The sequence below is a fragment of the Echinops telfairi genome, unplaced genomic scaffold (assembly GCF_000313985.2).
Source record: "Echinops telfairi isolate 266 unplaced genomic scaffold, ASM31398v2 ScPeMD7_7474;HRSCAF=8512, whole genome shotgun sequence".
Taxonomy (NCBI): domain Eukaryota; kingdom Metazoa; phylum Chordata; class Mammalia; order Afrosoricida; family Tenrecidae; genus Echinops; species Echinops telfairi.
This window is the reverse complement of record NW_022111378.1, coordinates 7,024,852-7,051,740: the sequence shown is the minus strand read 5'-3', so window position 1 is coordinate 7,051,740 and position 26,889 is coordinate 7,024,852. Positions and strand designations below refer to the sequence as shown.

Sequence of the window (26,889 nt, the reverse complement as noted above, 5' to 3'; positions counted from 1 at the left end):
GTGGCCATGCTCATCTATGCCGATGCAAGACCTTTACTGCTGGATCCTCTCACCATGGCTGAACCACGCGACTCAGACCCACGGATCCTGCCAGTGTCGCACCCTGGCACTGTTCAACTGCCGCCGCAACACGCCAGAGGGGAGACCGGAGACCAGGTGGGCTTCCCTGGGTGTGAGATGGTATTTTACTATGAACAAGAGCCCACAAGTCGGGGGTGTGGTGGGGCAGAGCGTGCAAGGGAAACACCATTTAATAGCTTATAAAAACATGTTCTGTAACCTGTCGTTGGGCATTATCTGGGTTCTGCCTGGTTCTAAAAAATCAAAAGCACGGACCAGGATTCAGGGAGATGTACACGTATTGTAGATTTACACACACACACACACACACACACATTCAGGGGTGGTGGCGAGGTCTACTCTTTGGGTTCCAAGATACTACCAAAGTTGGCCTTGTGTTTCTGAACACACACAGAAGCCGAAACACAGCTTGCCGATGTCCCCACATGTCTAGCTGTTCTCGACATGCGTGCCCAGAGGGCAAACATGCCTTCTTTCTTACCAACTCAGCACCTTACCCTGCAGTCTGTGCACTGGTTTGGAAGGTTCAGGGCACAGAGAATGGGGGCAGGGTTTTAAAAACCCACCGCCGTGGAGTGGCATCTGAAGCATGGTGCCCTTATAGGACAGAGCAGAATTGCCCCAGAAGCAGAAAGCCTCATCTTTCTACCGCAGTGCAGTGGGTGGATTTGAACCATTAACCTTTTACGTAGCAGCCTAAAGTTTAACCCACCGCACCACTAAGACTCCTTGGGGCATGATTAAGAGGGAGCTAAAATTATTCTTTCTTCTCTACACCTGAGACACCCTCTGTTTGGTTTGGTGACCTGGGGCAGAGCCGGAAGCCAGAAAGGCCTTTCAAGTACGCTACAGTTCTGTCTGCTTCTGGACAGCCACCAGCTGTCCCTGCAGGGTACTTATTTATTTATTGATTTTTCCGGTTTGGTGGGCCATATGGAAACACTTGAGGGGATTCTCACAGGAGGCTACTGAGCATTCTGGTCGGTGTTAATGGTCTGCTGCCACTGTTCATACGGTGTAAACCAGAGAATGCCCCAGCCTGTAGCTGGAGGCGCTGCTTGGGCAGGAGCTGCAGCGGTCCTACAGATGAGCCTGCGGGTGGGTGCGGAGACCGGGGTGCCACTCCCGGTTGGTTTCTTGAGCTTCGCTGGAGGCTCAGGGTGGACGGGTTCTGCCGGGCGACTGTGCCAAGAAGGAGGGGCGCCACTTAGGGGACGAACCCTCCCAAGGTGTCCGTGAAGGACCGCCCAGCTCTCCGGTGTAGCACACACACAGTCGTGGAGCCTGGATCACCTGGCAGAGGTCAAGCTGTTCATGAGCCTCTGCAGTGAGGCTCACTAGGTGTTCACATGGCCGGGTCCAGGGTTGGGAATGAGAGGCTGGCCACGGGCACCGTGGGCTCCTGCCCATGTTAACCTGCACTGGCATTTATTCCCAGGTATGTGCCTCTCTCTAGATTCAGAGCTCACGAACACATGTGGGTTCTTTGTGACGGCGAGGATGCTGAGTGTGAGAAGAAGAGACAGGCACTGTGCCCACACCCTCTTGGCCCTGGGACTCCTTAGCTGTGGCGCAGAGGCTAAGACTTCCCGGGCTTAAACGTGCTTCCGCACACAATGTATACTGTGTGACGTGGATGAGATCTGGACTTCGCTACCTCTCACAGGCTTGCTCTTGATTTTACAACCAGTCGATTCCTTTCTCACACAGCTTCAGGGCTGCACCGTAACCATGGTGATAAAAGGAGGCAAAGCCAAACAATCTATCAGAACCATGAAAACCACACCCACGGGCGCAGAGTGAGCTGGATAGGGTTTCTGAGAGTGTCAATCTTGACGGGACCTCAGGCTGCCTCACCTTTCTTCCATGGTGTCGCTGGTGGGTTTGAACCACCGATCTGAGTTTAGCAGCCTCAATGCCTAATTTACTAGGGCGCCTTATAAACAAAAACAAACAAATAAATAAAGTCACTGCCACCAAGTCAATTCCGATTTATAGCGACTCTAAAGCATGACAAACCAATCGAAAACAAATTCACCGCCACCTATTTGGTCCCGACTCATGGTCACCTTATAGGACGGCGTAGAGAACTGCCCCTGTGGATTTCTGAGACTGTCACTCTTTACGGGGGTAGAAAGCTTCATCTTTCTCCAATGGAGGGCTGGTGGCTTTGAACTGCTGATTCTTTGGTTAGCAGCCCAGTGTGTAACCAGGACAGTGTGGCCAGGGCTCCTATAAGAAGATAAGGAACTGACATTGTTTACCAACGACTAGCGCTGGTTTGCCCTCGAGCTGCCTCGGACTCGGGCGACTCCCTATGTGGTGAAGTAGAACTGTGCTCCTTATGTTTTCAGTGCCTGATTTTCCAGAAGTACACTACCACGGTTTTCTTCTGGGGTCCCGTGGGTGGACTTGAACTGACAGCCTTTTGGTAACCAGTCCCAGGCTTTATCCATTTGTACCACCGAGGCCTCCTACTGACTCAGCTACTCTGAGTTCCTTGCCAGGTGAGCTACTTGTCTCTTCTCCTCCTCCCTTGGTTCCGTGTCTATGGTTCAGTTTTACTCGGAGATTATTGATATTCTTGAGCTCTAATTGGGTAGCTAACAGCCTACTGAGGGAGATGGGGAGGTTGAGCGGGCAGGGGAGAAGGAACTCACAGCAAATCCCAAACTTTGCAAGTCCCAACGTGGGTTATGTATTGGGCTGCTAGCCACAAGGTCAGCAGTTCAAAACCATCAGCCACCCCTAGGGAGAAAAAGGAGGCTTTCTACTCCCGTAAAGAGTTACAGACTCAGAAACCCATGGGGGCAGTCCTATCTTGCCCTATCAAGTCTTTATAAGTCAGAATCAACTTGATGACAGGTTTTTTGTTTGTTTGAAGAACTGCACGCTGTTACTCCCAGAATCCCATTTCTCTTACGGGCTGTTTACTTCTGTTGAGAGTTGTGAAGGCTGGCAAGATCATGAGATGGCACTGCTCTAGGCTCATTTGGAATGCGAGCTAGCACATGGCCTGGGAGTCATGCTAGAGTCGCCCGCACTCTTTCTTATTGCTACCTCTTCCTCTATACAATTGATCAATAACAACGACCTCATTTCCATTTCTTCTTCCTTATACTGCAGCCCAGCTTTAATGCCCTTGATAATCTCTGGCCTGCACTCCTGTCATCAGGCCCTGGTTCGCAAGCCTTGTCGTCCTGCAGTCCTCCCACCCACCCTCCACGCAGCAGTCGGCATGATGCTTCTCGAACAGCGAAAACCTGGTCTGTTGCTCTGCTCCTTCTGGGGTTCTGGAGTTCCCGCTTCCCGCAGGATGAAGTCCTAACTTCTTGGCAAAGCCTCCCAGGCCTCCACGAGCTCGGGCTTGTCAGCTCCTCTCCAGCTGCTCCTCTCTCCCCGTTCCAGCCCTCGTTAGCCTTGTGTGTTTCCTGCGCACACCACGCTGCGCCCCGACCCTGTGCTCTCTGGGGACTAGGCCCCCACCATGTTGGCCATTGGGAAAACTCAGCCCACTCTATAAGACCCAGCTCTCGTGTCTTGTGGCCCGGGAGAAGATGTCTTTCTCCTCCTAAAGCCCAACTGATGACTCCCTTTTCTAATTTATCACCAATCCTCACACAGCTGCTTGGTGTAGCACTTAGCAAAAGGACACAATCACTCTCCCTGACTGATTAAACAGGTACTGAGTATGCGAGTTGTGTCTTATTTACCCCGATGTCTTATAGTGTACTTGGGACATATTATGCATGTACTAAATACACTTTGAATGAATGAATGGGGACTTGGCTAACCAAGTTGTTGCTCTATCAGTAATAGGCTTGAGTGTTGCAACTACTTCCTCATAAGAAGCCCAAGCTATTTTAAATAACAGCTCTGTTTGTTAGGGCCAATGACCCGGAAGAATACATTGATGTTTTAACATTTCTAATTCCCTGACCTGGATAAAGTCTACAAATGACAGTCAAGTCTCTTACTCAATGGCTGTTTTACTTCCACCTTTGGCTTTTGCCAACCCTTATCTTGAAGTCTGTTTTAGAGCTTTACAGTAATAGTTGCAATTTATGGGGACCTTTCTAGGTGCCACACCCTGTCATACACACACACACAAAATTCTATCTATTGATAGATCCATCATCATCTATGTATACCAAATGCTGTTTCATTACCTCACTAGTACCTCAACATTAGAAGAGGGCAAACAGCAATAAAGAAAATGTAAACATACCAATGAATTAAACTCAGCAGGTATGAATACTTCTTAGCAAATCTTTCAAAAAGCTTAGTCGGTGAAGCAAATTCAACCTCTGGATTTTAGTGAATTCTGCCATAAGTTTCAAGGATCCACCTAGGCAGGCAACAGAGAGCTGAGTATGCTGACACCAGCACTTTGCTAAAGGAGCTAAGAGTATTTTGGCTATTGCAAGTGGAACAAAAATGGCCAATGGGGTTGAAAAGAGAAGGAAAGCTGGTGTGAAAAGAAGAAAAGGAGGTATCAGAAGAGAGCTGGAGGAGGAAAAGGCATGGGGAATTAAAAAGGCCACAGGAGGAGAAGGTACAGAGTGAACAGGAAGGAAGACACAGTGAGGCAGAAGGACAGACCCTACGGTCTAGAAAATCCAAACAGGAGAAGGCCAAGAAAACAGGGTTTAACCCACCTTGTGCAGAATATAAATGGAAACCGACACGGTGTTGGAAACAAGCAGCAAACACAGTATCTATCCCGTCATAGTCTGATTCCTACTGAGTGTTCCCAAGATCCTGAGCAATCGGCATCTGCTCAGAATCCTTTCTTAGAACTTCACTGACTCACTGATCCAGAGTGAAGGTCTTCCCAACATAAAGCCCCCTTCCCAGCCTCTCTCTCAGTTTAGTAACACAAGTTGGCTCAAGCAGATGTTAACCACACAGATTAGCATAGCTCAGAGACACCGGGTGGGTGTCAATGCTCTTCACGGATAAAGGAGCTTGGAAAGCATTCTGGAACGACACAATGGACCAATACCCCCTTCTCTCTTCTAATGCGAGTGTGGCTCTGATAGACTTTTCACACGGATCTCACATCTCCTACCACGTGCTAGACGCTCCCGATTCCCCACCAGAGAACGTGAATGGAGCGTTTGCCTCCCAGGTATTTTCCCATGATAATTTCTTAGTTTGTTCTGGTCTGCAAAATGTGTGTAAGTGACAACACAGAGAATGTGGCTGCTGCGCTGTGCTCCTTCCATTTTGTCTTGTGTTTAGACTCCTCTCCACTTGCTCTGTCCTTTGACAAAGAGCGTCGTTCCCCCGGTTTCTGATCACGTCTACTGTGCTGGATCTCCAAACCCCCTATGTCTTCTTTTACGTTTCCCCTCTGTGGGTCCTACGGTCTCATCTTTCACACCCTGCTGCCCACAAAACCTTTGGGGGAACTGGTTGGCTCTGAGATTCCAGGCAGATGTGATTTCATTTTCCCAGTGCCCAGGGCACACCGGGCAATGAATGAACACCAGGGCCCTCAAAGGCCTTTCATCTTTCTGAGTCGGGAGAACTGAGCCAGTCACCTTATCTTAAATAATTATCCCAGCTTAGGTTGCCTTAGTGACAGGGGAAGCAATATTTACTCAGGGAGCTCAGACTGGATTACTGTGGAGTAATTTGTATGCACATCAGCAGGGGGCTGGCGAGTCCTCAGCAGCCTAGGGCAGTATTTCCTTTCTATGCCTGTCCCTGTGTCCAGGGGAGGGCACTTCACCACCAAGGGGATTGCACTCACCTTCCTCGGCTTCACTTTATCGTGGTAATCATACTGGAAGATTCCTTTGTAGCTCAGTCCCAGCCACCAAGGTATCCCCTGCTTGTCCTAGGACAGAAAAAGGAGTCTTTGCTTTGTACCTTAAGAGCAGAGCCCATCTTGTCGTGGTGGTCACTTATGTGAGCAGACATGGAAGTGCCCTGGGCAGGGGGGGTGGGCAGCTCTGTTTCTGACCAGCAGCCTGGCGATGGGTGTGGCATCCTTTACAAAAAAGTAACCGATGCCCTGCTCTCACCTTTCCCTTGGAGACGGAAGGCCTGTAATACAAGGCCCTTCACTCGCCACCCAAGACCCTTGGAGAGACGTGGAGCAGCCAAATCAAATGATCTTTTGAGGGAGGAGCTGTCCCATCCGAACTCGAAGGGGCCACGGAGATTATGGGAGGGGATGCCTCTTGTTTTAAAGCTAAAGAGATCCCAGCAAAGCTCCCTTCACGTTACCCAGCGTGCCCCTCGCTGCCCGAGGGCAGCTGGGAGTGGAAGGTGCTCATGGGACTGAGGTCCTGCTTGCCCTACGATGGCATCTTCCCACCAAACTGCTCTGCAGGTGCCCTTCCAGCTCGTGGCCATGAGGCAAGTATCACGATCAAGCGCGTCATACAGGTACGTCTGGTTTTCCAGGACGGATGAAAGTTGTTTATACCACACTGTCGTCTGGGAAGGGTGCAATACGGCATTATCAAGAGTGTGACGTTTTGTACAGATCATCAAAACGGGCGCAGAGACACAACGTGAGCTTGTGCGGATAGGAAACGGGCGCCGACAGCCTTGCTCAAAGTCCGGCTGCCGCAAACCTTCCATTGGGAGAAAACACAAACTAAAAACCCGCAGCGGCTGCAAAGTGCAATAGCACAAGGTTCACCTGCAATTTATCAGGGGCCGAGAAGAGTGATCCCCTTACTTACTGTAGTCCCGGTCTCCCAGGCTTTGTCCAAGAAGAAAGGGAAGTAGGGATTTGTTTTAAAAGGGATCATGAGTGTCTCTGTCAAGCCTTCCTGCACCGGTGATAAAAGTCAGTACCCCAACTTCTCTAGCACGCCCTCTTCCTGACCAAGCCCCCCCACCAAAAAAAACAAATAAACTTCTGCATGGTGACAAGGGATGAAGGGCTCAAGCTTCTGTTTGCTTGCTTGCTTTTGCCCCAAGTGTCCTCGAGGGAGGGCTCACTCACCTTCACGGCGTAATAATGGACCCCGTAGGTCGGGAGAGATTCCACGATGCTCATGTAGCTGGAGGATGGAGAAGATCACACGCACAACACACACAAACAATGCACACAGGGCGGTTAGTTAGCAGAACTGGCATCGTACACACGCGTGTGTTTTGTGCGAATGTGTGACATCGTGTGTGATCGAGTTATCTGAGTGGTTGTTGACTTGCCACTGAAATGGAAGCACCGCCCCCAGAGATAACCCGTCCGGACAGAATGTAACCATCTTGACACATGAGCTGCTACCACAAACAAATGCAATCCTCCAGAGTAAAGGGCGACGTCCACTTACTTCACAATGGCCTGCCCTCTGGTCTGGCCATTCAGCTTCTTGTAGTGCTCAATGACTCTGTCCTCACTGCAATGACAAGAAGAGAGTGCTGTGATGGCAGTCCCCGGCCGACGGCCAAGCACCTGCTGAGCTACGTCTCCGGAACTGACCAGGGCCTGTGTCTGGGGCCGGCCCCTTGGCAAGGGAGATTGTAGGGGAGCCCAGGCCTGTGACCAGTGGGGAGGGTCGCCAAGCAGAATACTGTGACGGAGGACGGACTGGTCAGCGCGTACATGAAGCAGTGACCAGGAGGGGACACCTGGCTAAGCTCGCTCAGGTTCTCCCCCAGGTTCATTGCCCTTCGTCCTGTCTGCACAGCATGCAATTGGGAGGGTGGGAGTTGACCGCAGTGGAAGACCTCACAACCTAACCAACCATGCTGCCTTGTCCACCGGGGCCCCTGAAGACATGCATGTCAGAGTGGATCTGAGCCCCACAAGGTTTCAATGGCCACGTTTCCAGAGGACGTCATCTCTGGGGAAGCGTCCACCTTCAGTGAGTAACTGAGTGTGTCATCGTTAGGGCTGCCCAGGGACTCCTATTACACTCTGCCTCTCGGGAGTTCGTCGCCTGGGATTGCGTGCTTCCAAGCGGGATGGAACGTTCTGGAATTTTCATCTGGTTAATGCGAGCCATGAAGCAACACAAGTCTCGGAGGTGCAGTGGAGAAACAAAACAAGCCAACCACCAGATTTAGATGGGAGCTCTTTGACCTTGTGAAATCCTGCTGCTAAAACACCACCAGGCTAGTTAGCGGATTCTTTGGGAGATGACAGGAGTGGCCCCTTTCTTTGACAGTGCAGAGAGCAGAGGGCCTCGTCTGGGAACTGACTACAGCACCCAACGAGATGGCCCCTCTTGCTGCTGGCTTACCGCAGAGCCAACCCTGGCTACGACAGGGCATGTGGCCACAGGCAGAGGTCCCTTCTGGCCTCCATCCATCATGTGGCCATCCCACCTGGACACCCTATTTCTCACTCATCTGCTCCACACCTCCTCCCACAGGTAAAGGCCTGTCTGAGTGTCCTTGGTAAAAGCTCTTGTGACAGGAGGGGATCAAGGGGTGAGTTTGTCTCAGTAGTGAACCCTTATGATCTATCATTCATTTATCCTCCCAGAATCCCCCTAATGCCTTCTTTCATCTACATTTAAAACTAACAAACAAAACTAGACTACCTAATTACTAGGTCCCAAGAAGACCTAATTACTAGATAACTAGTAATGACTTCTAAAAACTAGGTTAGTTATAAAAACTAGGTCAGTTACCTCGTTCTTAGAAGTCATTACTTTTTTAAAATCTTTCAGACTTGAGTTGGTGGCTTTTAATTTCAGGAATCTGGAACGTGGCATATGACTGAAAGACACACTCCGAAATCAAACCCACCGCCATCAAGGCAATGCGGACTCATAGGGACCCTACAGGGCAGGGCAGAGCTGCCCCTGTGAGTTACGGAGACTGTAACTCTTTACAGGAGTAGAAAGTCCCACCTTTCTCCCAGGGAGTGGCTGGTGGGTCCGAACTGCTGACCTTGTGGTTAGCAGCCCAACACATAACCACTAAGCACCAGAGATCCCTCTCACAAGACAGGGTCTTTGTAAACAGCCAGAGTGGGCAGGAGAGCTGTTGGGAGCTTTATCTCCGGGGAAACCCTTATCTGTGGGGTCAGAGCACTTGTGTTCCAGAAGGAGACGCAGATATCGTCTAGAAGTTCTCCTTCAAGTGACATGCACTTGGCTGGCTCCTGACAGAGCATTCCAGAGGAGTTTCCTTTTCAGGAACAGCCCGGCCTCCGTGGGCCAGCAGCTTGGGCAGGAGGTCCCAGGTGAACTGCTAGCTCCCCTCCTCACCCATTGACAACCCCCCATCAGGTTCCTACCACATGAGCTAGGATTTTGCGCAGTCAAGCACTCAATGCTAACATGAGCCCTTCTCCTTTTCAGAGCTTGGAGAGAGCCTCCATGGGGCAAGGTGGGAGAGGACAGGCAACCTTGTGCTGTAGCTATGAAGACAAACCAGGCTCAGGAAGCGCTGCAGGGCATGTCACAACCCCGTCAGGCAGCTGAGCAGCTGTTCATCAGCTAAGTGGCTTGTCGAGCGGCGCCCAAAGTACCCAGCAGCTGCAGAATCTTTGCCGTCCCCACCTGGCCCTGATCTCCTTCTGTCTGAGCCCACGAGTGAAGTCCCAACGGATATTTATGTCTTCCCTTCCCTTTCTCATAGCTTGAGGCCTTGGCTGGTGCAGGTGGGCAATGTACCTAGCTGCTACCAACAGGTCAGGGGTTCAGATCCACCCAGAGGTCCCTCAAAAGGAAGGCCTAGTTTTCTACTTCTAAAAAATCAGGCATTGAAGACCCCATGGGACACAGTTCCACGTGGACACACAGGAGGGCATCCGGAGTCGTTTCAATGTAATTTAGCCCATGTAGCTATGACCTGCCATCGGTTGATACACAGAGTGCTGACAGAAAACACAGTCTGCCTTCTGACCCCTCCATCCTCCTCTGGAATTTACAGAGCGGGAAGCTCTGCAGGCGGCCAGATTCCTAAATGTCCCAGACTTTTTTTCTGGTAGAGATATTTATGCAAATTCAAATCACTTTACAACCTATTTTGTAAATATTCTTATCTCCCAAAAAACATTGTTACGGAAGAAAAAACCCCTTTATGATATTTAAATAACATACTAAATAAACTTATTCAAAAAGTTCCCTCGAGAAGAAAGGATGAACTATTTGTAGGATGACAGGCAAACGTTGAAGTGAAGATAAAGTCATACGAATAAAAAATACTTGCTTCCTCAAAGCCACGTCTGCTTGCTAAAGAAGTGGATTTCACAAGGGCGGGTTGAAGCCTTCAAACAACATGGCTGTTTGAAACGCTCTCTTGTTAGAGGGCATCAGCACAGTCAGTGATGCCAATCTCCTCAGTTCTGGACTCCGTATTAAAAACAACAACACAATACACCCACACACCCCCCCACGTGATAAGTAAATATATATTCACAATCGAACTTTTAAGAAGGATCAAAGAAGAAAAGCACCCAGAATCTATTCCTGGGGAGTACGGAGCCCAACACCCTTGAAGGACCAGCAGCCAGCACAGTTCCCTGTTAGAAAAGCCCAGCTCGCTGCCGCCCAGCTGGTCCTCTGGCTCACAGTGGCCGGGCAGCTCAGAACAGAACGACTGCAGAGGTTCCCAAGACGAAGGCTTTCTAGAAGCAGCTGGACACATCGTCCTCTCGCACAGCCACGGGGGCCTCGCGAAGGCTCAAGCACTGCCCCCCCACCGTCCCAGACTTCCGAATGAGATGACGTGGAGTCACCTAGCCGAAACCCTCGGGCCATCACAGACCGAATCAGAAGCAATGTTTGAGGACCTGGCAAAGTGGTACATGAAGGAGGAGCCACCACGATGGTCGGCTGGGCTGCAGCCACGGGTTCAGCGTGCAGGTACGTGACACGGTCTTCACACAGTCAGCTGGGTGGATCCCGACAAGCTACGGGTGACATTGCAAAGACTGGGCATCCCAGAGCACCTCACTGTGCCCACGCAGAGCCGACGTGAAGACAAAGGGGCAGCCACCCAAACTGCATCAGAAGAAAAACGCACGTTCACTTAATTCCCTATGTTCACTTAATTTGCATACGCCGACCTGGAAGCCCGGGAAGCTAGCCGATAAGAAGGATTCAGCATCAAGTTTGGAGAAAGGCTCATTAACAACCTTTGCTGGGCAGAGGGCACAGCCTGACCTGCTGAAAGGGCGGCAGGCCGCAGCAATTCCCGATGGACATCAGGGAATACCGGCCTCAGCATACATGCCAATTTAAAGTGAAGCAGAACAAAACAGAAGACAAATCCTTACCACTGGACTAGCACGCACGTCATGGTAAGTGGAGAAAAGACCGAAGTTGTCAAGGGCTGCGTTTCATTGGCTCCGCAACCAACACTGAAGGCCCAGGCACCGCACAGCGACTTACATCGGGCCAGTCTGCAGCTCACGACCGCACTGAAGTGTTCCAGAGCAAGGGTGGCACTCTGACCAGGGCCTTCAGTGGAGAGCAAATGTTTTGAGAATGAGGGGGGAAACGAATGTACCCATGTACTGGACACAATGGGTAGATGTATGGCTAATGATGAGAGTTGTAGGAGTCTCCAAATAAAATGATTCAAAGAAAAAATAAAAGATGTCACTGAGGACTGGGAAGTGCCGGACCCAACCCAAGCCGTGGCACACGCCCCATGAAGAGCGGGTCTTAGAAACTCACAGGGGCAGTTCTACCCTGGGGCAGTGGGTTTGGTTTTGGCTTCATTATGCATATAATCTAGGTTACCAAATGAACCACCTACTCCCATCGCGTTGATTCTGAAGCAGGCAACCCGGTATAGCAGGGGTTCTCAACCTGTGGGTCATGACCCCTTTGGGGAGCGAATGCTCCCTTCACAGGGGTCACCTAAGACCATTATTTCCGATGGTTTTAGGAACCGAGACACTGCTCCTCTATCCATCTCCAGGCGGGTCCACCCACATGCAGCTATGCCCACATACGGTCATCACAACACGAGGAACTGTATTTAAAGGGCATGGCATCAGGAAGGTGGAGAACCCCTGCTACATAGGATTTGAAGGCTGTACATCCTTCTGAGAACAGACAGCCTCAGCTTTCTCCCTCAGAGCAGTTGGTGGGTTTGAACTGCCTTATTTTGGGTCAGCAGCCCAACATTTTATCCTCAGCACCAGCAGGGCTAATGAATCGGCACAAAGATGAGATTAGGGGTGCCAGGCCACCAGAGAGAGCTCAACCTCTGTTCAGGGAAGTCTGTTCAGTTCTTCGTCACCATACTCACTCGAGGAGAAAGGATTTATGAGCCGGAGGTGAATCCTGCTGATGAACCTTGCATCCAGGCAGGCCCTATCCTAACAGAAGAATGAACCTCTTAACGCCACCGAGCGGCAGAAAAAGTTGCTTGCTGACTGGGAAGCGCATCTAGACAAGATGAAATGTGAGTAATTCGTGTGTTTCATAAAGAGTCACAACATGCAATTGAGCCGGATTGACTTGTTCCAAAAGTTTGCACTGTGTTTGCAGTTTAGATACAGCCAAGCACGATGATCTTTGCTGGGGTGCCTGGAAGGAGTCTTAGGGAAGCAACACTGTCCTTTTAAAGGACCAAGTAGTCAAGGGTTAGGAGCTGCTCAGGATGTCAACACACTCCCCAGGAATGCAGGCCCTGTTCGACGGTGATGGGAGCCACCCTCTGGGAGCCTGTCAGAGGCCCAGTCAGTCAGCATGGGTCCCCCGCAGAGGGGCGGCAGCGCAGGCTGGCACAGCAGCTCCACCAGGACATGAGACGCGGTGGGAGAGTGAAAGAAGTCATCTCTCTCTTCTTCAGACAGACACACACACTGTGGTTCTCCCACAAAACCTCACACAGCCTGCCATGGAATGACAGGGATTCCAGAAGGACATTCAAGCTGCACATGAAAGGCCCACCGAGGAGGCCAGGCTGCCAAAGTGAAATTTTAGAAGAGTTCATTTCATTTTTCTTTTCAAAGAGAGAAAACAGAAAAGGGAAGTCTCACACAATGGGTGATTGAAATCCATGCGGAAAACATTTTTTTGGTTTATGGGTGTGTGAAGACAATCCCCGCCTCCCTATCTCCCCGCCCCACCACCAGCAGTAGGGCTGAGCTCATTCTAACTTCGGTGAGCTCCCACGCTCGGGTCAGCGCAGATCTGGTGTGTGCACCCCAGAGAAAACCCAATGCCATCGTGCTGACGACTCAGAAGGCCCCTCTGTCGGCAGCACCTTCTATCTGCCAAGGGCAGTTTGGAATCATGGTATCATTCTTTGGCCATACTGATCCTGGTAGTGTAGGGGGTTGCACACTGGGTTGCTAACCACAAGCTCAAGCAGTTCAAGACCACCCTTCACTCCTCGGGGGAAAGATGAGGCTTTCTATTCTCACATTGACCTTCTAACCCACAGGGACAGCCAGCCTCACCCTGACCTATAGGGTTGCTATGAGTCAACTGACTTGCTGGCAATTTGTTTGGTTACTGTGATGGCGAAAACTGCTTCTCTTTGGTGAAGTTAGCCAGGACTGGGGATTTTATGGGACTTATACCGCCCCCCAGACCAGATTTCCCCACTCTTGCTATATAGGGTTTCTGAGGCTGTAAATTTTTAGGGGTGTGGGACAACCTCAACTTTCTCCTTCTGAGAAGCTGGTGTGTTTGAACCACCAACCTTGTGGTTAGTGATCCAACATGCCACTAGGGCCCACGCACAGGGCTTTCAATGGATGGCTTCTCAGAGGTAGCCCCAGGCCTTTCTTCAGGGGCTCTCATCAACTGCTATCCTTTAAGTCCGCAGCCAGGCGCTGCATTTCCTGAGTTCATGAGCTTCTCATCCCCACTGGGGCAGCGCAGGGCGAGCAGGCCACTGTCCAGCCTGACACACGGGGAGTCAATTAAGGGCAGATTCAAGGCCCCTGAGCTCCAGGCTTGTTCTGACAGGGAACCCAGGAGGTTTGCAGAGAAGGGAAGCACATACCAGTAGGCCAGGGAAGGGTGCTCCTTCAGGGCACGGGTAGGGAGGGCCGGCAGCTTCTTCAGATCGCTCCTTACCACTTCATTGCTGAAAGAGAGGGAGGCGGACAGAGAGACTGGGTCAGACGCAGAGAACATAAGCACACTGTTTGATACGACCCGAGCCAGCTGTCTTGTCTGGGAGACCCCACATCTGTTCCTTTTTAGTGAAAAGTGGTGGGAGGAAGCGGGCCTTTCATGTATTTATTTCACAGAGAGGAAACCGGCACACTTCACACGGAGCCGCTGGGCGCAGAAACCAGAGCGGAGTGCTTGCTTACAGATGGCGGCGGCGGCGACCCTCTTTCTAACCCTGCCCAGGAGGGGAGGCTCAGGGCCCTGTGCACGCACGGTGGGGAGCAGAGAGTGTCCAGCGCCCCAACACAAGGCTCTTTGGCCTTCAGAGGGCTGTGCGCTCCACCACACGGCACCCGCATCTCTGCTTGGACACATCATGAGCACTGGAAAGGGTTTTTCTGAGAAGGGGCCAAAACGGAAAAACAAAACTACCCCTCCAAAGCAAAACAAAATTAAACTAAACAAAACTAAAACAAACAAACAAGACCTTTTGATTTTGACCAGGCTCAGAAACTACTTAAAAAGTGTTAAGTGGGCTGATGGGTCCCCTCAGGAGGTTTTCTGCCTCTGGCCCAGAGAAGAAAGATTCTGTGTGCACAGAGACACAGCTCTCAGGCCTGGAAGGCGCCCCAGAGCCAGTCTATCAGCCTGTCCCAGATGCCCCAGGCCCCTTGACCACACCCAGCACAGTCGTGTGTCTCCCCCTCACCCCCACCCCCCACAGGTGCTCTGTGGTGTTTCCACCCACTGCAACTTCCAGCTGGATCACGGATCACGTTTGGATGGTTCTGCGAGTGAGAGCAGGTATCCCAGTACCGGCCTTTCAGGGAGCCCTGCCCATGTGAGCCACACTTGGCAGCCTAGGCTGGCTAGCACAGCAGCTTCTGTGTCCCTCACACCAACCAGGTGACTGGGATCCTGGAAAGGGGCCTGGTAGCTCAACCGTGAAATGTTTACCTGCTAACAGAAAGGCTGATGGTTCAGAGCTACCCAGAGGGCCCTTGGGACAAAGGTCTGGCAATCTGCTCTTACAAAGACTCTCATAGCGACCCTGTAGGACAGGGTAGAAGCACCACCATGAGTTTCCGAGACTGTAACTCTTTCTGACTCTGGAAAGGCTCATCGTTCTCCTACAGAACAGCTGGTGGATTTGAACTTCTGACCAGGCGGATAGCAACCCAAAGTGTAACCACTTTACCACCAGGGCTCTTAAGAGCCTAGAAGCCCTATTCTGGGCTAGTTTCTGTCTGTTAGATGTGGCCAGTGATGAGCTGGCATGGACTCAAGGTCAACTAGCAACAGCAACAACAGGAACATGGGCAGCAGCATCTAGAAAGGAGCAAACCTTAAAGGCTTGAAGGTAATCAAGCGGCCATCAAGCTCAGAAGCAACAAAGCCCACATGAAAGAAGCACACCAGCCTATGCAACCACGAGGTGTCGAAGGGATCAGGTATAAGGCATCATCAGAACAAAAAAATCTTACCATAGTGAATGATGGGGGGAGTGTGGAGTGGAGATCCAAAGCCCATTAGTAGGCCACTGGAGATCCCCTTGCAGAGGGGTCTCGGGGAGGAGATGAGCCAGTCAGGGTGCGATGTAACAACGATGAGAAATACAACTTTCCTCTAATTCCTAAATTTTTCCTCCCCGTTCCCACTACCATGACTCGAATTCGACCTTGCAAGTCTGGCTAGACCAGAGGATGTACACTGGTACAGATAGGAATTGAAAATACAGGGAATCCAGGGCGGATGAGCCCTGCAGGACCAGTGGTGTGAGTGGTGAAACAGGGAGGATAAAGGGAGAGTGGGTAGGAAAGAGGGAACCGATTACAAGGAACTATATGTGACCTCCTCCCTGGGGGACGGACAACCGAAAAGTGGGTGAAGGGAGACGTCGGACAGGGCAAGATATGACAATATATCAATTTATAAACTATCAAGGGCTCATGAGGGAGGGGGTAACGGGGAGGGAGGGGAAAATGAGGACCTAATGTCGGGGGTTTAAGTGGAGAGAAAATGTTTTGAGAATGATGTACAAATGAGCTTTACACATTTGATGTGTGTATGGATTGCGATAAGAGTTGTATGAGCCCCTAATAAAATGTTAAAAAAAAAAAGAAAAAGAAAAACCTGTAAAAAAAAAAAAGAAAGGAGCAAACACGTCGGACAGGGGAGGAAGAACCGCAGTCACAGATGGGCAGTCGCGAAGCATCTGGTGGCCCTGTCCTGACACCCAATATGCTGAGAGCCGCAGCTGCTGGGGGAGGGTGTGTCACCCATGTGCATACATAAGGAAAGATGGACTCAAGGTCGACCCCTGGGTACCAAGTGGCTCAGACAAACTCAAACCAAGTTCATCTATGTAGTAACTCAGGGCCACCTGGACATTGGGGGGGTGGGCGGGAGGGGGCTTTCTCACAGGGACTATAAACAGTGATGGTGAGGCCCATGAGTCCCAAGCTTAACTAGCCAGAATTATTATTTGAATCCATCAAAATCAATCAATCAAGTAACCGAACTGTTATAATCTAAGTGTCAAGGCACTTAATAATCACTCGTCTGAGGGCATTTGTGGAAGCCCTGTTATATGTACAGTTGTGTATGGAGCCAATCCCAACTTATAGTGACCACATCAGTCTGGACAAACCTACCCCACAGGGTTTCTCAAGCAGTTTGCCTGTCATGGGGCAGCTGGTGGGTTCAAATCACTGACCTTTGGATTAGTAGCCAAGACTGTAAATGTTTACAGGCACAGACTGCCTCATCTATCTTCTGGGTTGAGGTTAATGGGTTTGAACTGTCAACTTTGCCGTTAGCAGCCCAAGGCTTAACCCACAGCCCCCTCAGGGATCCTTAAGAGATTCCAATGATGACTCCCTTTTTGGACATCTTCCCTCCCCTAATTAACTGGAAGCTCCCCAGCAGCAGAGAGGGCACAGCATCAACGCCAAGAATGGTACCTTAAATATCAGAAGGGTCTCTTTATAGTAAACTTGTATCCCATGAAATCGTGAGAATGGCAATTAGCTCCTTTACTGGTTTGGAACTTGAGTTCAGATTTACTCACAACAGCCACATCTAAAGAATAGTTGGGGACAGAAGGAACCAAAGAAGGAAGGGTTCATGTTACCCACTAAACACTGGTTTGTTGGCAAACATATTTCCCTGGCGACAGTCACAGGTCAGACATCTTTGCTGAAGTTTGAGCGAGTTCTCTGTTCTCCTGGGCCTGTCTAAATCCTTCCCAAGGTTACACCGGAAGACACAATAAGAAATCACCAAGGCGTGAAGCCTGTCCAAATCCATTACATTCTGGACGGGATCCATGGCTCTTAATCCTTCCCAAAGGACCAACATGTAGAAATGTTCTATTTGCCTTTCTGCTGTCTACAAACATCTGCAATCACTTGGGGACGTCCAGCCCTGTCAGATGACCAGACTACACCGCACTGAGGCTGAGAAGCAGAAAACCACCCTCCTCAGAGACCTGGGGGCTCTGCTTCTGAAACGTGTGAAGGTGCAGCCGAACAAACGTCCCGGGCAGCCCCAGCTTCCTCCCTGCGGGTCCACCACGGGCACCTCCCCAGGTCCTGTAGAGTTCATTTCTCCTGACGAACCATTGTACCCCGACGAGGAAAACACCTTAGGATACTGCATTGCAGCCAAGTTCCATTTGTTACAAATAAAAAAAATAGGGGAGTCTCCTAGGAAACTGAGGATACTATTCCTGTCTTATTTTTAATATTAACCGGTTGACGTTGAGGTGACCCCAACTCATGGTGACCCATGTGTTCCAGAGCAGACCTGTGCTCCACATGGGTTCCAGGGATCAGCTTTTCCAAGTAGATCACTGAGTCTTTCTCCTGAGGCCCCTGGGGGTGGACTCGAACTCCGAGCCTTCTGGTTAGCAGGGAGTGTGCCAATTTTTCACAACACCAGGCTCTCTATTTTACTACCGAGTAGATTTCATTCAAATTCTTTACATAGCTTTATTAATAAGGCCGGAAAAAACGTGGTAGCCCAAATGCGGATTTCATCTTTGACTTAGAGGATATTTGAAACGATGCCCCTGTTTTTTACTGCCTGCAAAGTTAAAATGATCTATTGGGAAAACGAGGATTCCTATCAATAGATCCAATAATTTACAACAGCAGCAGCTTTATCCAAGACCTTATAACGAAGGAAAATCAAAAGGCCTAAACTCACTGCCATCGAGTTGATGCCAATCATAGTGACCCACTAGGGACAGGTAAGACTGCCCCTGAGTCTCCAAGGCTTTAACTTCGCAGGGGTAGGACGCGCCATGTTGCTCCTGCAGAGAGGCTGGTGGTTTCGAACTGCTGACCTTGCAGTTAGCAGCCCAACTCGTAATCACTACATCACCGAGGCTCCATATCACGAAGGAAGCAAGAGCTAAATCTGATGGACTCCTCCTCCTCCCTAAACCAGACCAAGCCAAGCCCAGGCCACCGGCCATAACGGCCCTGCAGAGGTTTTCCGAGGTTGTCAGTGTTCACAGGAGCAGATGGCCTCCTTTTCTTCCCATGGAGCGGCTGCCAGGTTTGAACTGCTGACCTTGTGGTTAGCAGCCCAATGCTGAAATCCACAATGTGCTGGCTTTCCTTACAATGTTAAGAAGTATTTTTCTAAGACTCCCATAGGGTAAAATAAGAGATACTGCCCATCTCTGTACAAGAAACGTGGGGCCAATTGCATGTGCTTAATGGGGAAGCATTGTTATCAAAGGCAGTTGCTACCAGGGCTGCTTAAGGGGGTAAACCGAGGCACTGGTAATGGAAACCATTCAGCACGCCACCCAGAAGGCTCTATGAAAGGGCTTTAAACAGTTTGTGGAAAAATGGAATCAAGAGGGAATGGAGTTTTCCCACGGACTTTTTGAAGCCCCCTTGGACGGATGTAATGGGAAGGAATGACCTGCAGAAGCAGTCATATTAAGCCAGAGTGGCTCCACTCGCTGCTGCATATCTGATGAGAGGACTGTGGAGGGAGAGGCTTTCTTAAGTCACAAAGAGCACTACAGGTACTCGATTTCCAGCTCCGACAAGCTCGGGGAATGAGCCATGTTCTTTAAGACTTAAATGAGGCCAGGCTGACTTTTGTTCCTCCTGCTTTGGGTGAACACCCATACGTTTTGGTGCAGGGGTGTTAAGGTGTCTGATCCCAGACCCTGCCCGAGGGTGTTAAGGATTACACGGACTATGCCCTGAACTGCCTGTCTAAGACCTGAGCGTTCTGAACTCTGGGACCCGAGAGTCACGGATCTGCCGTGTGGCTCTGTGCGACTGTTCAGGAGCACAATGGATCTAGAAAGCTTGGGCGGATGAAGAAGGGGAAGAGATCGATTTTCTTCTCTGATGATAGTTCAAAAACACTCAGGCCACAATTGTGCTCCTTCCTCTGTCTCCTCCTCCTCTTCTTTTGTGACCCACAGTGAAGTTCAGGTTACAACAAAGACTACAAGAAGACTTGCCTGCCGCCTGCCCATCACCCACTTCCCTAGGTGTGCCGGGAAGGCTCAGCCAGGCTGATGGTTTTGCGAATGTTGTACAATAGCCTTGTAGCACGGCGGGTCCTACCTGCCTGGGACACTTATCTCTCATGGTGCTCGGCGAATTGCAGACAGAAGGAAGCACAGGGGCCCCTTGAAGACGCAACCAGGTTAGGATTCTCAATTGCAGGTCTCGGTCTTGGTTAAATGCGCAACACTAAGCTACTGTCTGCTGCTGTTGTTGCCTGACTCACAGTGGGTCCACTGACATAATGACAACAGGCTGTTGGGATTCATGGGTTCCTATTGGTTGAATGATTGGTTGATTTGGGTTGATTTTTTTTTAGTTGAAATAAAAATTTACTGAAGAAACCAGACCTTTCTTTCTAATCCACTTTAATTTGGAAGTTCTGCTGAACATGTTCAGCATCAAAGCAACACAGCTGACAGGTGGCTTGTCCATGAGGGGCGCTGCTGGGAATCCAGGTCTCCAGCACAGAAGGTGAGATTTCTGTCACGGAACCCCAACTGCTCTTGCCAACCGCACAGACAAGCACACCGAGAAGCCGGGGTATGAGCTGGGTGCCCTTATTCCTGACGCCAACTGTTAACGTCCACCCATAAAGGCTTCTTTTCTGTTCACAGCCTTTAAAAAAATCTGTTCGGATGCGTCTGCTTTTCCACGAGGAGATGCAAAATGTGTACACAGTCATACACGTAGCTCAAAACACATTTGAGCTAAGAAAAATCAAACCGATAGCTTCCGGCAAGCAGTTTTACTTAAAGAGGACAAGGAAAAATAACTGATAACTTTTAAAAAATATCAGCCTTTTGATTGAGAGCGATCTTAGTTTTGAAAAAACTCAGAGCACCATGGGCTTTTGGTTCCTCCTACGGTGGCCATCGCATACACGCTGGTATTAAATAGCTGCTCATCGAAAGCGAGAAGCTACCATTAAACAGACCTTCCTTCCTCATATGTACCCCACAGGACTTGAAGAGCGTCTTAGAGCATCTTGCTCTAGGTCCTAAATAGTGAAACCTGGATAGGCACACACTTGTAATCTCAGTAGAATGGATGCTTTTACACAAAACAGAGCCTTCTGTGATATTTTACAATGCGTCCTCTTAGCATTTTTGATTCAAAGAGTCACAGATTCTGTTTCTTGCAAAAGGCCTGCTGGTGTGGAGGGTCCCAGCAGTCCCTGGGGTACACATGGCCCTTAGTGTTATTTCCCAACACGGGAAAATACCACACTTCTCCTTTCTTGGCTTTTACAAAATAGTATATGAGCATTCTGCCAATTTAACATTCTTTCTGAAAACAAAGCAAAATGACACAAAGAAAACTCTTCTTTGGGTGTTGAGTCTTTCTGAGAAGCTTCCTACAGGAGGATTTGAAAGTATGGGTGTTGAAGAGACTGCTCCCTTACATCAGCTGTATTCCAAGAGTAAGCTGCCATATTTTAACACAAATTAAGTGCACGCTCCATGGTTTTTTGTAAAGAGCACAATACTTATAGGGGCCGCGCAAATTTTCTATGTGGGAGTTGCTATTTACATGGGTGTGTTTATTAAAAGATTATCTTATTGGGGACTCTTACAACTCTTGTCACAATCCATACATGGCTTGCATCAGGTGAATTTGTACATATGTTGCCTTCATTCTTTCTAGACATTTACTTTCTACTGAGCCCTTGGTATCAGCTCCTCTTTTTTTTACCCCCTCCCCCCACCCTCATAACCCTTTGATAGATTATAAATTGTTTTTATTTTTATATCTTACACTGACCGCTGTCTCCCTTTCCCCATGTTTCCTGTTGTTCTCCCCCCTGGAGAGGGGTGCATGGTTATGGGTCGATCATTATGATCGGTTCCCCTTTTCTTCTTTCCTCTCTCCCTCTTTGCCCTATCCTTCTGAAATCACTATTCCCACTCCTGTTCCTGGATTCTGTGTGTCGTGAGCTCCCATCTCTTATCTATACCTGTGTGCATGTTCCGGTCTGGTCTGTATTGAGGAGCAGCACTGGGGTCATGGTAGTGGGGGGTGAAGAAGCCTCAAGGAACCAAAGGAATATTGTGTGTTTCATGGATGCTTTACTGCACCCTGGTTGACTCATCCCTTCCTGTGGTCCCTCTGTGGGGGGATGTCCCATTGTCTATAGATGGGCTTTGGATCTCTGCTCCAATCCAACCCCCGTCATTCTCAACCATTTGCTTTTGTTTGTTTGTTTGTTATGTGTCTGTTGATGCCTATTACCCGGTCCCTATGACTCCTCATGATGGCACGGGTGGTGTGCTTCTTCCATATGGGCTTGTTGCTTCTCTGCTGAATGGTGGCTTGTGTAACTTCAAGCCTTTAAGACCCTGACACTCTATCTTTTAATAGCCAGCATCATCCACCTTTTCCACTACATTTACGTATGCACCCGTTTTGTCTTCAGCGATTGTGTTGGCAACAAATACTGTACTCCAAACATAACTATTTTCTGCTAATTATGAGTCTCAGCAAATCTAATATTTCCCCAACTAGATATATGACCAGTCAGCAGCTTTAATTCAAGTAGCCAAATAAAAAAAAGTAGGAAATTATTCCCCAAGTGATCAACTGGTCTAATCATGATTTAAAAGTAGCTTGGCATTATTGCTGTAAAAGCACTTACATAAGTGCAGGATAATGGCCCTTTAATGAACTTGGATGGTGACTTATAGACTGGTTTGAGAAGAACTAACTACCAATGCTCTCTCTAAGCTGGGCAAGAAAATGACTGTCATCTTTATAGAGATAGAAATCTTCACAAATGTTTATTTTGTGAAAGACAAAATAAACAAAACAAGATATTTTAGAAGAAAACGAGCTCTTTGCTTCTCTTACTGTTGATCTTCTAGAAATTCTTCCTTTAACCTGTGATCTGCCAAAAAGGCACTACATATTGACTGACTACCTGGTCGTTAAAAAGGCAGGATAAATGTCAAGAGCTCCCCAAGCCCTGCAACAAACAACCCACAGGGGTCTGTGTGTTTGCTCACAGACATTTCATCCTCTTCCCCTTCTATCCTCATCGCTACCCGGCCCCACGCTCCTAGAAGGCAGCTCGAGAATAAGAAGTGTGTGGGCATTAAAGGGGGGCTTTCAGCACAAAGAAAGATAGCAACTCCTCCTCTAAAATCAATTTCCCTTGCTAATAAAAGGCTGCGGCTCCTTTCTATCGCCTCAACAAAGCATTGCTGTAGATCTAAAACCTGGTTTGTTTTTAAAAAAGAAATCATGTTAGAAACTGGCAGATCGAAGGTCCAAGGACAAAGTTATGCACCTTTTACCCACCACCGCACTCCGATACGCTGGTAAAGCCGGTACTCTCTCTTACTGGGACCAGCATTGAATCCCTCCCCCGACCCCCCAGCATTGAATTTAGTATAGATGTCATGTAAATGGACCCCAAGGCCGTCTTCCATTCCGCCTTGCTGTTTCTTCAGTCATTATGGTGAGCCTGCAGAGGCCAGGGCTCCCTCCCACGGTTGCCTAAACACAGGACATGTTTAGGATGTCCTGTGCTGCCCACGGAGGCCAACCAGGCCGAGAGGCAGGGTTTGGCCTGGGGGTCTTACCCTAGAATTTCCCTAAGGGTGGCCTTTTTCTGCTACACAGGAAAAAGAGTAGGCTCTCTAATCCTGTGAAGAGTTAAGGCCTCAGAAACCCACAGGAGCAATTCCAGGCTGTCCTACTGGGTGGCTGTGAATTGGAAACAACGGAATGGCAGTGGGTTTGCGATTTGGCTTGGTCGGCCAACTGGACCTAGCCAATCTCATGCCCGTAGGATCCTGGTTTAGTGATCAGCACCACGTCTCCGCCCCTCTGTAACTGAGATCTTTCCGGGTCCCAACAGGCTGCCAGGGTCACAGAACCTTAGAGATCTGGTTTCAGTAAATCTTGTTCACCTCCTCTCCCTCCCGACCCCAAATTCTATATAACAGATGGTATTTTCTTTTGAAACTAGCCCCCATTTATAGATGATTTTCTATATAAAAGGTGGTATGATTTTAGTATACATGATTGGTGCCATTCAGGATAAAGTTATTGTAATCACTTCACTTATGTTACCCCAAAACTTGTGTAAAAAGTGTATTTTTGGTGGCAGGCTTTTTCAAAGATCGGCAGGATTGGCAGGAGAGGAAGAATAGGGTGACTCTCAAAACCCGGGGAATGAAAATGACCAATCGGTTTCTAGTGCAGGCCCATTTAGAGAAACAAACAAACACCCAAGTTCGTCTAAGTCCTACCTACTCAGGACAGCGGGCACGACGTTTCCGGTCAGAATGGAACAAGGCAGCCCAGCTGTCTTGTCAAGTTGACTCAATGAGGTGTGCCCGGCGCTGACCTTTGAAGGAAGGGGATATTAATGTTCTCAATCACCCAAGGGGTTCTTTTTTTTTTTTTTTTACATATTATTAGGGGCTCATACAACTGTTATCCCAATCCATACACACATCAATTTTTTTTTTTTTAATTGAACAGGAAACTTCAGTGAATTATACTCAAAGCACTGAAACCTTCGGCATGAAAAACAGGTGGTGTAAATTCTCGCGAAGGAGCCCTGGTGGTGCCCAGTGACAGGCTGGTGGCTCAGCCTCACCGAGCCAAGTCCCACGATCTTTTCTCCTAAAGATGACCTCCCTTCTGCGGGCGACTCAACAGTTAAAACCGTTCCTCTGGGCTCTCGCGACTTTAACGATGGGGGCAGAAAGGCAAGTTGCCCTGCTGTGAAGTGGCCGGGTTTCAAACGACTGACCTTCACGGTAAAACCGCGACACCTCCCGGGTTCTTAGAAACACGTCAGGCAAGGCAGTGCTATGGGGCGGTTCTACTCGCTCACGTGGTATTGCTGTACGTCGAACGACACCAGCAAGATGGCAGAGAATGTCTGCTGGTGGGCTCACCGGAACCGTGATTATCAAATGGATACGTTCTCCTTGTGACCCTTGTGGGCCCTTCCCTCCCTAACATCTGGCCACCTCGCTGCTTCGGTTAACGCCTCCCAGGCCAGTCAATGGTTTCTAAGTGGACATACCAGCTCCGCTGACTTCCTGCTGAAGGACATTTCGTTTCTGCCCACCTACACACCAGGCGAGGAAACCCGATTACGACGACCAGCCGTGCGAAGGGAAATCAGAAACGTGAGCAAATGGTATTTTTAGATAGGGCTATCTTCTCAACTTCTAATGAGCTCTTATGAGCTTACCCACCACATGGTAGAATACGGTCATGTATGACCTATGTACTCCCATCATGGGCAATACATTGCTCTCTGTACACCTCACTTTCTCTCAGCAATGCTGAACTCGGCATTTCCTTGCAAAGTTCCGCCAACAACAGAAGTGAGCATTTCTATGAGGCGGGGAGAAAGGGAAGTTATGTAGCAGTAAGTCTTAAGGTTCTGCTGAACAAAACAAGAGCTCCTGAGGAGAAACAGACACACTGTACCCGGTCCATGAGGAACAGAAGACATGACACAGGTACTCTCACACAGTGCTCTTTCTATGGAGCACTCATGGCTCCTCTCTTTCTGTTAACATAGCCTCCCCCCCCCTCCGTATACTTTCAGAAAATTATTCTCCGAATTTGTGCATTTTTAAATACTATTTCACATACAGTGTAATTAGTGCTTATCCATCCATCCATCCATCCATCCATCCATCCATCCATCCATCCATCCAGAGTCTGGGATGATAGCCTTTGGAATAGAATGGTCCTCCTCTAAATGACAGACTCAGTCTCATCAGATTATAACAGAGGTACTTTGCCTTTTGTGTGACACCTTTCCTTTAGACCAGGGTCCTCAAACTTTTTAAACAGGGGCCAGTTCACTGTCTCTCAGACCCGTTGGAGGGCCGGACTATAGTTTTAAAAAAAACTATGAACAAATTCCTATGTACACTGCACACATCTTATTTTGAAGTAAAAAAACAAATGGGGCAAAAACACCCTGTGGGCCGGATAAATGTCCTCGGTGGGCCGCATGTGGCCCATGGGCCTCAGTTTGAGGACGCTTGCCTTAGATGGTTACCTGATCCTCTGGACCTGGAATATCTCAGAGTCAAGCCTTGGGCCCTGTGACTTCCCCACGATTCTGCAGGTTGTAAGCTGACATCTTCACATTTGAGAGAACTTGGAAAAGTTTGTGGAAATGGAAAAGCAATGGGAATTTTCCACAAACGTTTTACATTCCCCCTCGTCAAAGCCATTCAGTTAAATACAATTCAGATTTTACAGTCATGTACTAGCTATTCAGAAAGTAAGGGTGACTTTCAAGCTCAGTAAATTATGAGGGGGGACCTCGGGGAGACTTCATGCTCAGCCAGCCATCAAACCATACAGGGAGAACTTCAGACACTCTGGGGACCTTGCCCAGACGTGGAAGGGCAAAGGCACAAACAAGGGACTTAGAACAACTTCTCTTATTCCCAGTGCCAACACTGAGCCTGCTCCGGAAAATGTAATGGATCATCTGAGCTCCCGTTAGGTGTATTTCAGGTTATGCGATAAACTGACCTTCTGGATAAGGTGTATGACCTCTCCCTCTCAGCGATTTCTCTCTCCAGGCAGTTGCCGTTACAAACAAACCGTAAGGCAGCACTTTGACAAATGAAGCCGAGCCGGGATTCTCTGCGGCTCTGAAGCCAACAGGCTGGCATTCCACAAGCTCATTAAGGGCCATGCATTACTGGGAGGCTGGGCCTGGACTTCCTGTTCACCATGTGGCCACACATTCCCATGGTCGGCAGGGCCATTAGCGTTCCTCACAGTTCACATTCCATCCTGTCCGGGTGCTCTCAAAAATAAATCATGTTTACAGTGGGGTTCAGAGCTGGTGAAAACCGAGAGTGCAAAGTCTCTCCAGGGTGACTTGGCCGAACACAGCAATCCACTGGATCTGTACTTTTCAAACACTTTTTCATGGGACTCTGGGGTTGTTTTGGAAAGTGGATCTATACCCATAGTTACCAAACCCCTCAATTTTAGTACCAAATTAAGAGGATAAGAAAGTAACAGAGCTCCCCAGAAGAATTTATTTCAAAGGACAGCACTGAATCTGCAGCTCTGGGAGAGGGACATATCTGATCGGAACACATGGGTGCAGATGAAGGGGGAGGAGGAGAGAGTGGAGCACATCCTAGCTTACCAAGCCTTGAGGATGATGATCCCAATTAGAGCAGCCAGTCCACAGAGAGGACCACATGGCCGGCCCCACTATGAGACATGACACCCCTCACTGACCCATAGCCCTACAG

At 49.2% G+C, this 26,889-nt stretch overlaps 1 protein-coding gene across 1 annotated transcript in view; it reads right to left on the bottom strand.

Moving 5' to 3' along the window:
- FRMD4A (FERM domain containing 4A) overlaps positions 1-26,889 on the bottom strand; it is a 318,768-nt gene that overhangs the window by 73,781 nt on the left and 218,098 nt on the right. Inside the window, 4 exon segments of the mRNA XM_045285626.1 lie at positions 5,840-5,926; positions 7,049-7,106; positions 7,380-7,445; positions 13,975-14,058. Coding sequence (XP_045141561.1) covers positions 5,840-5,926; positions 7,049-7,106; positions 7,380-7,445; positions 13,975-14,058 — 295 coding nt within the window.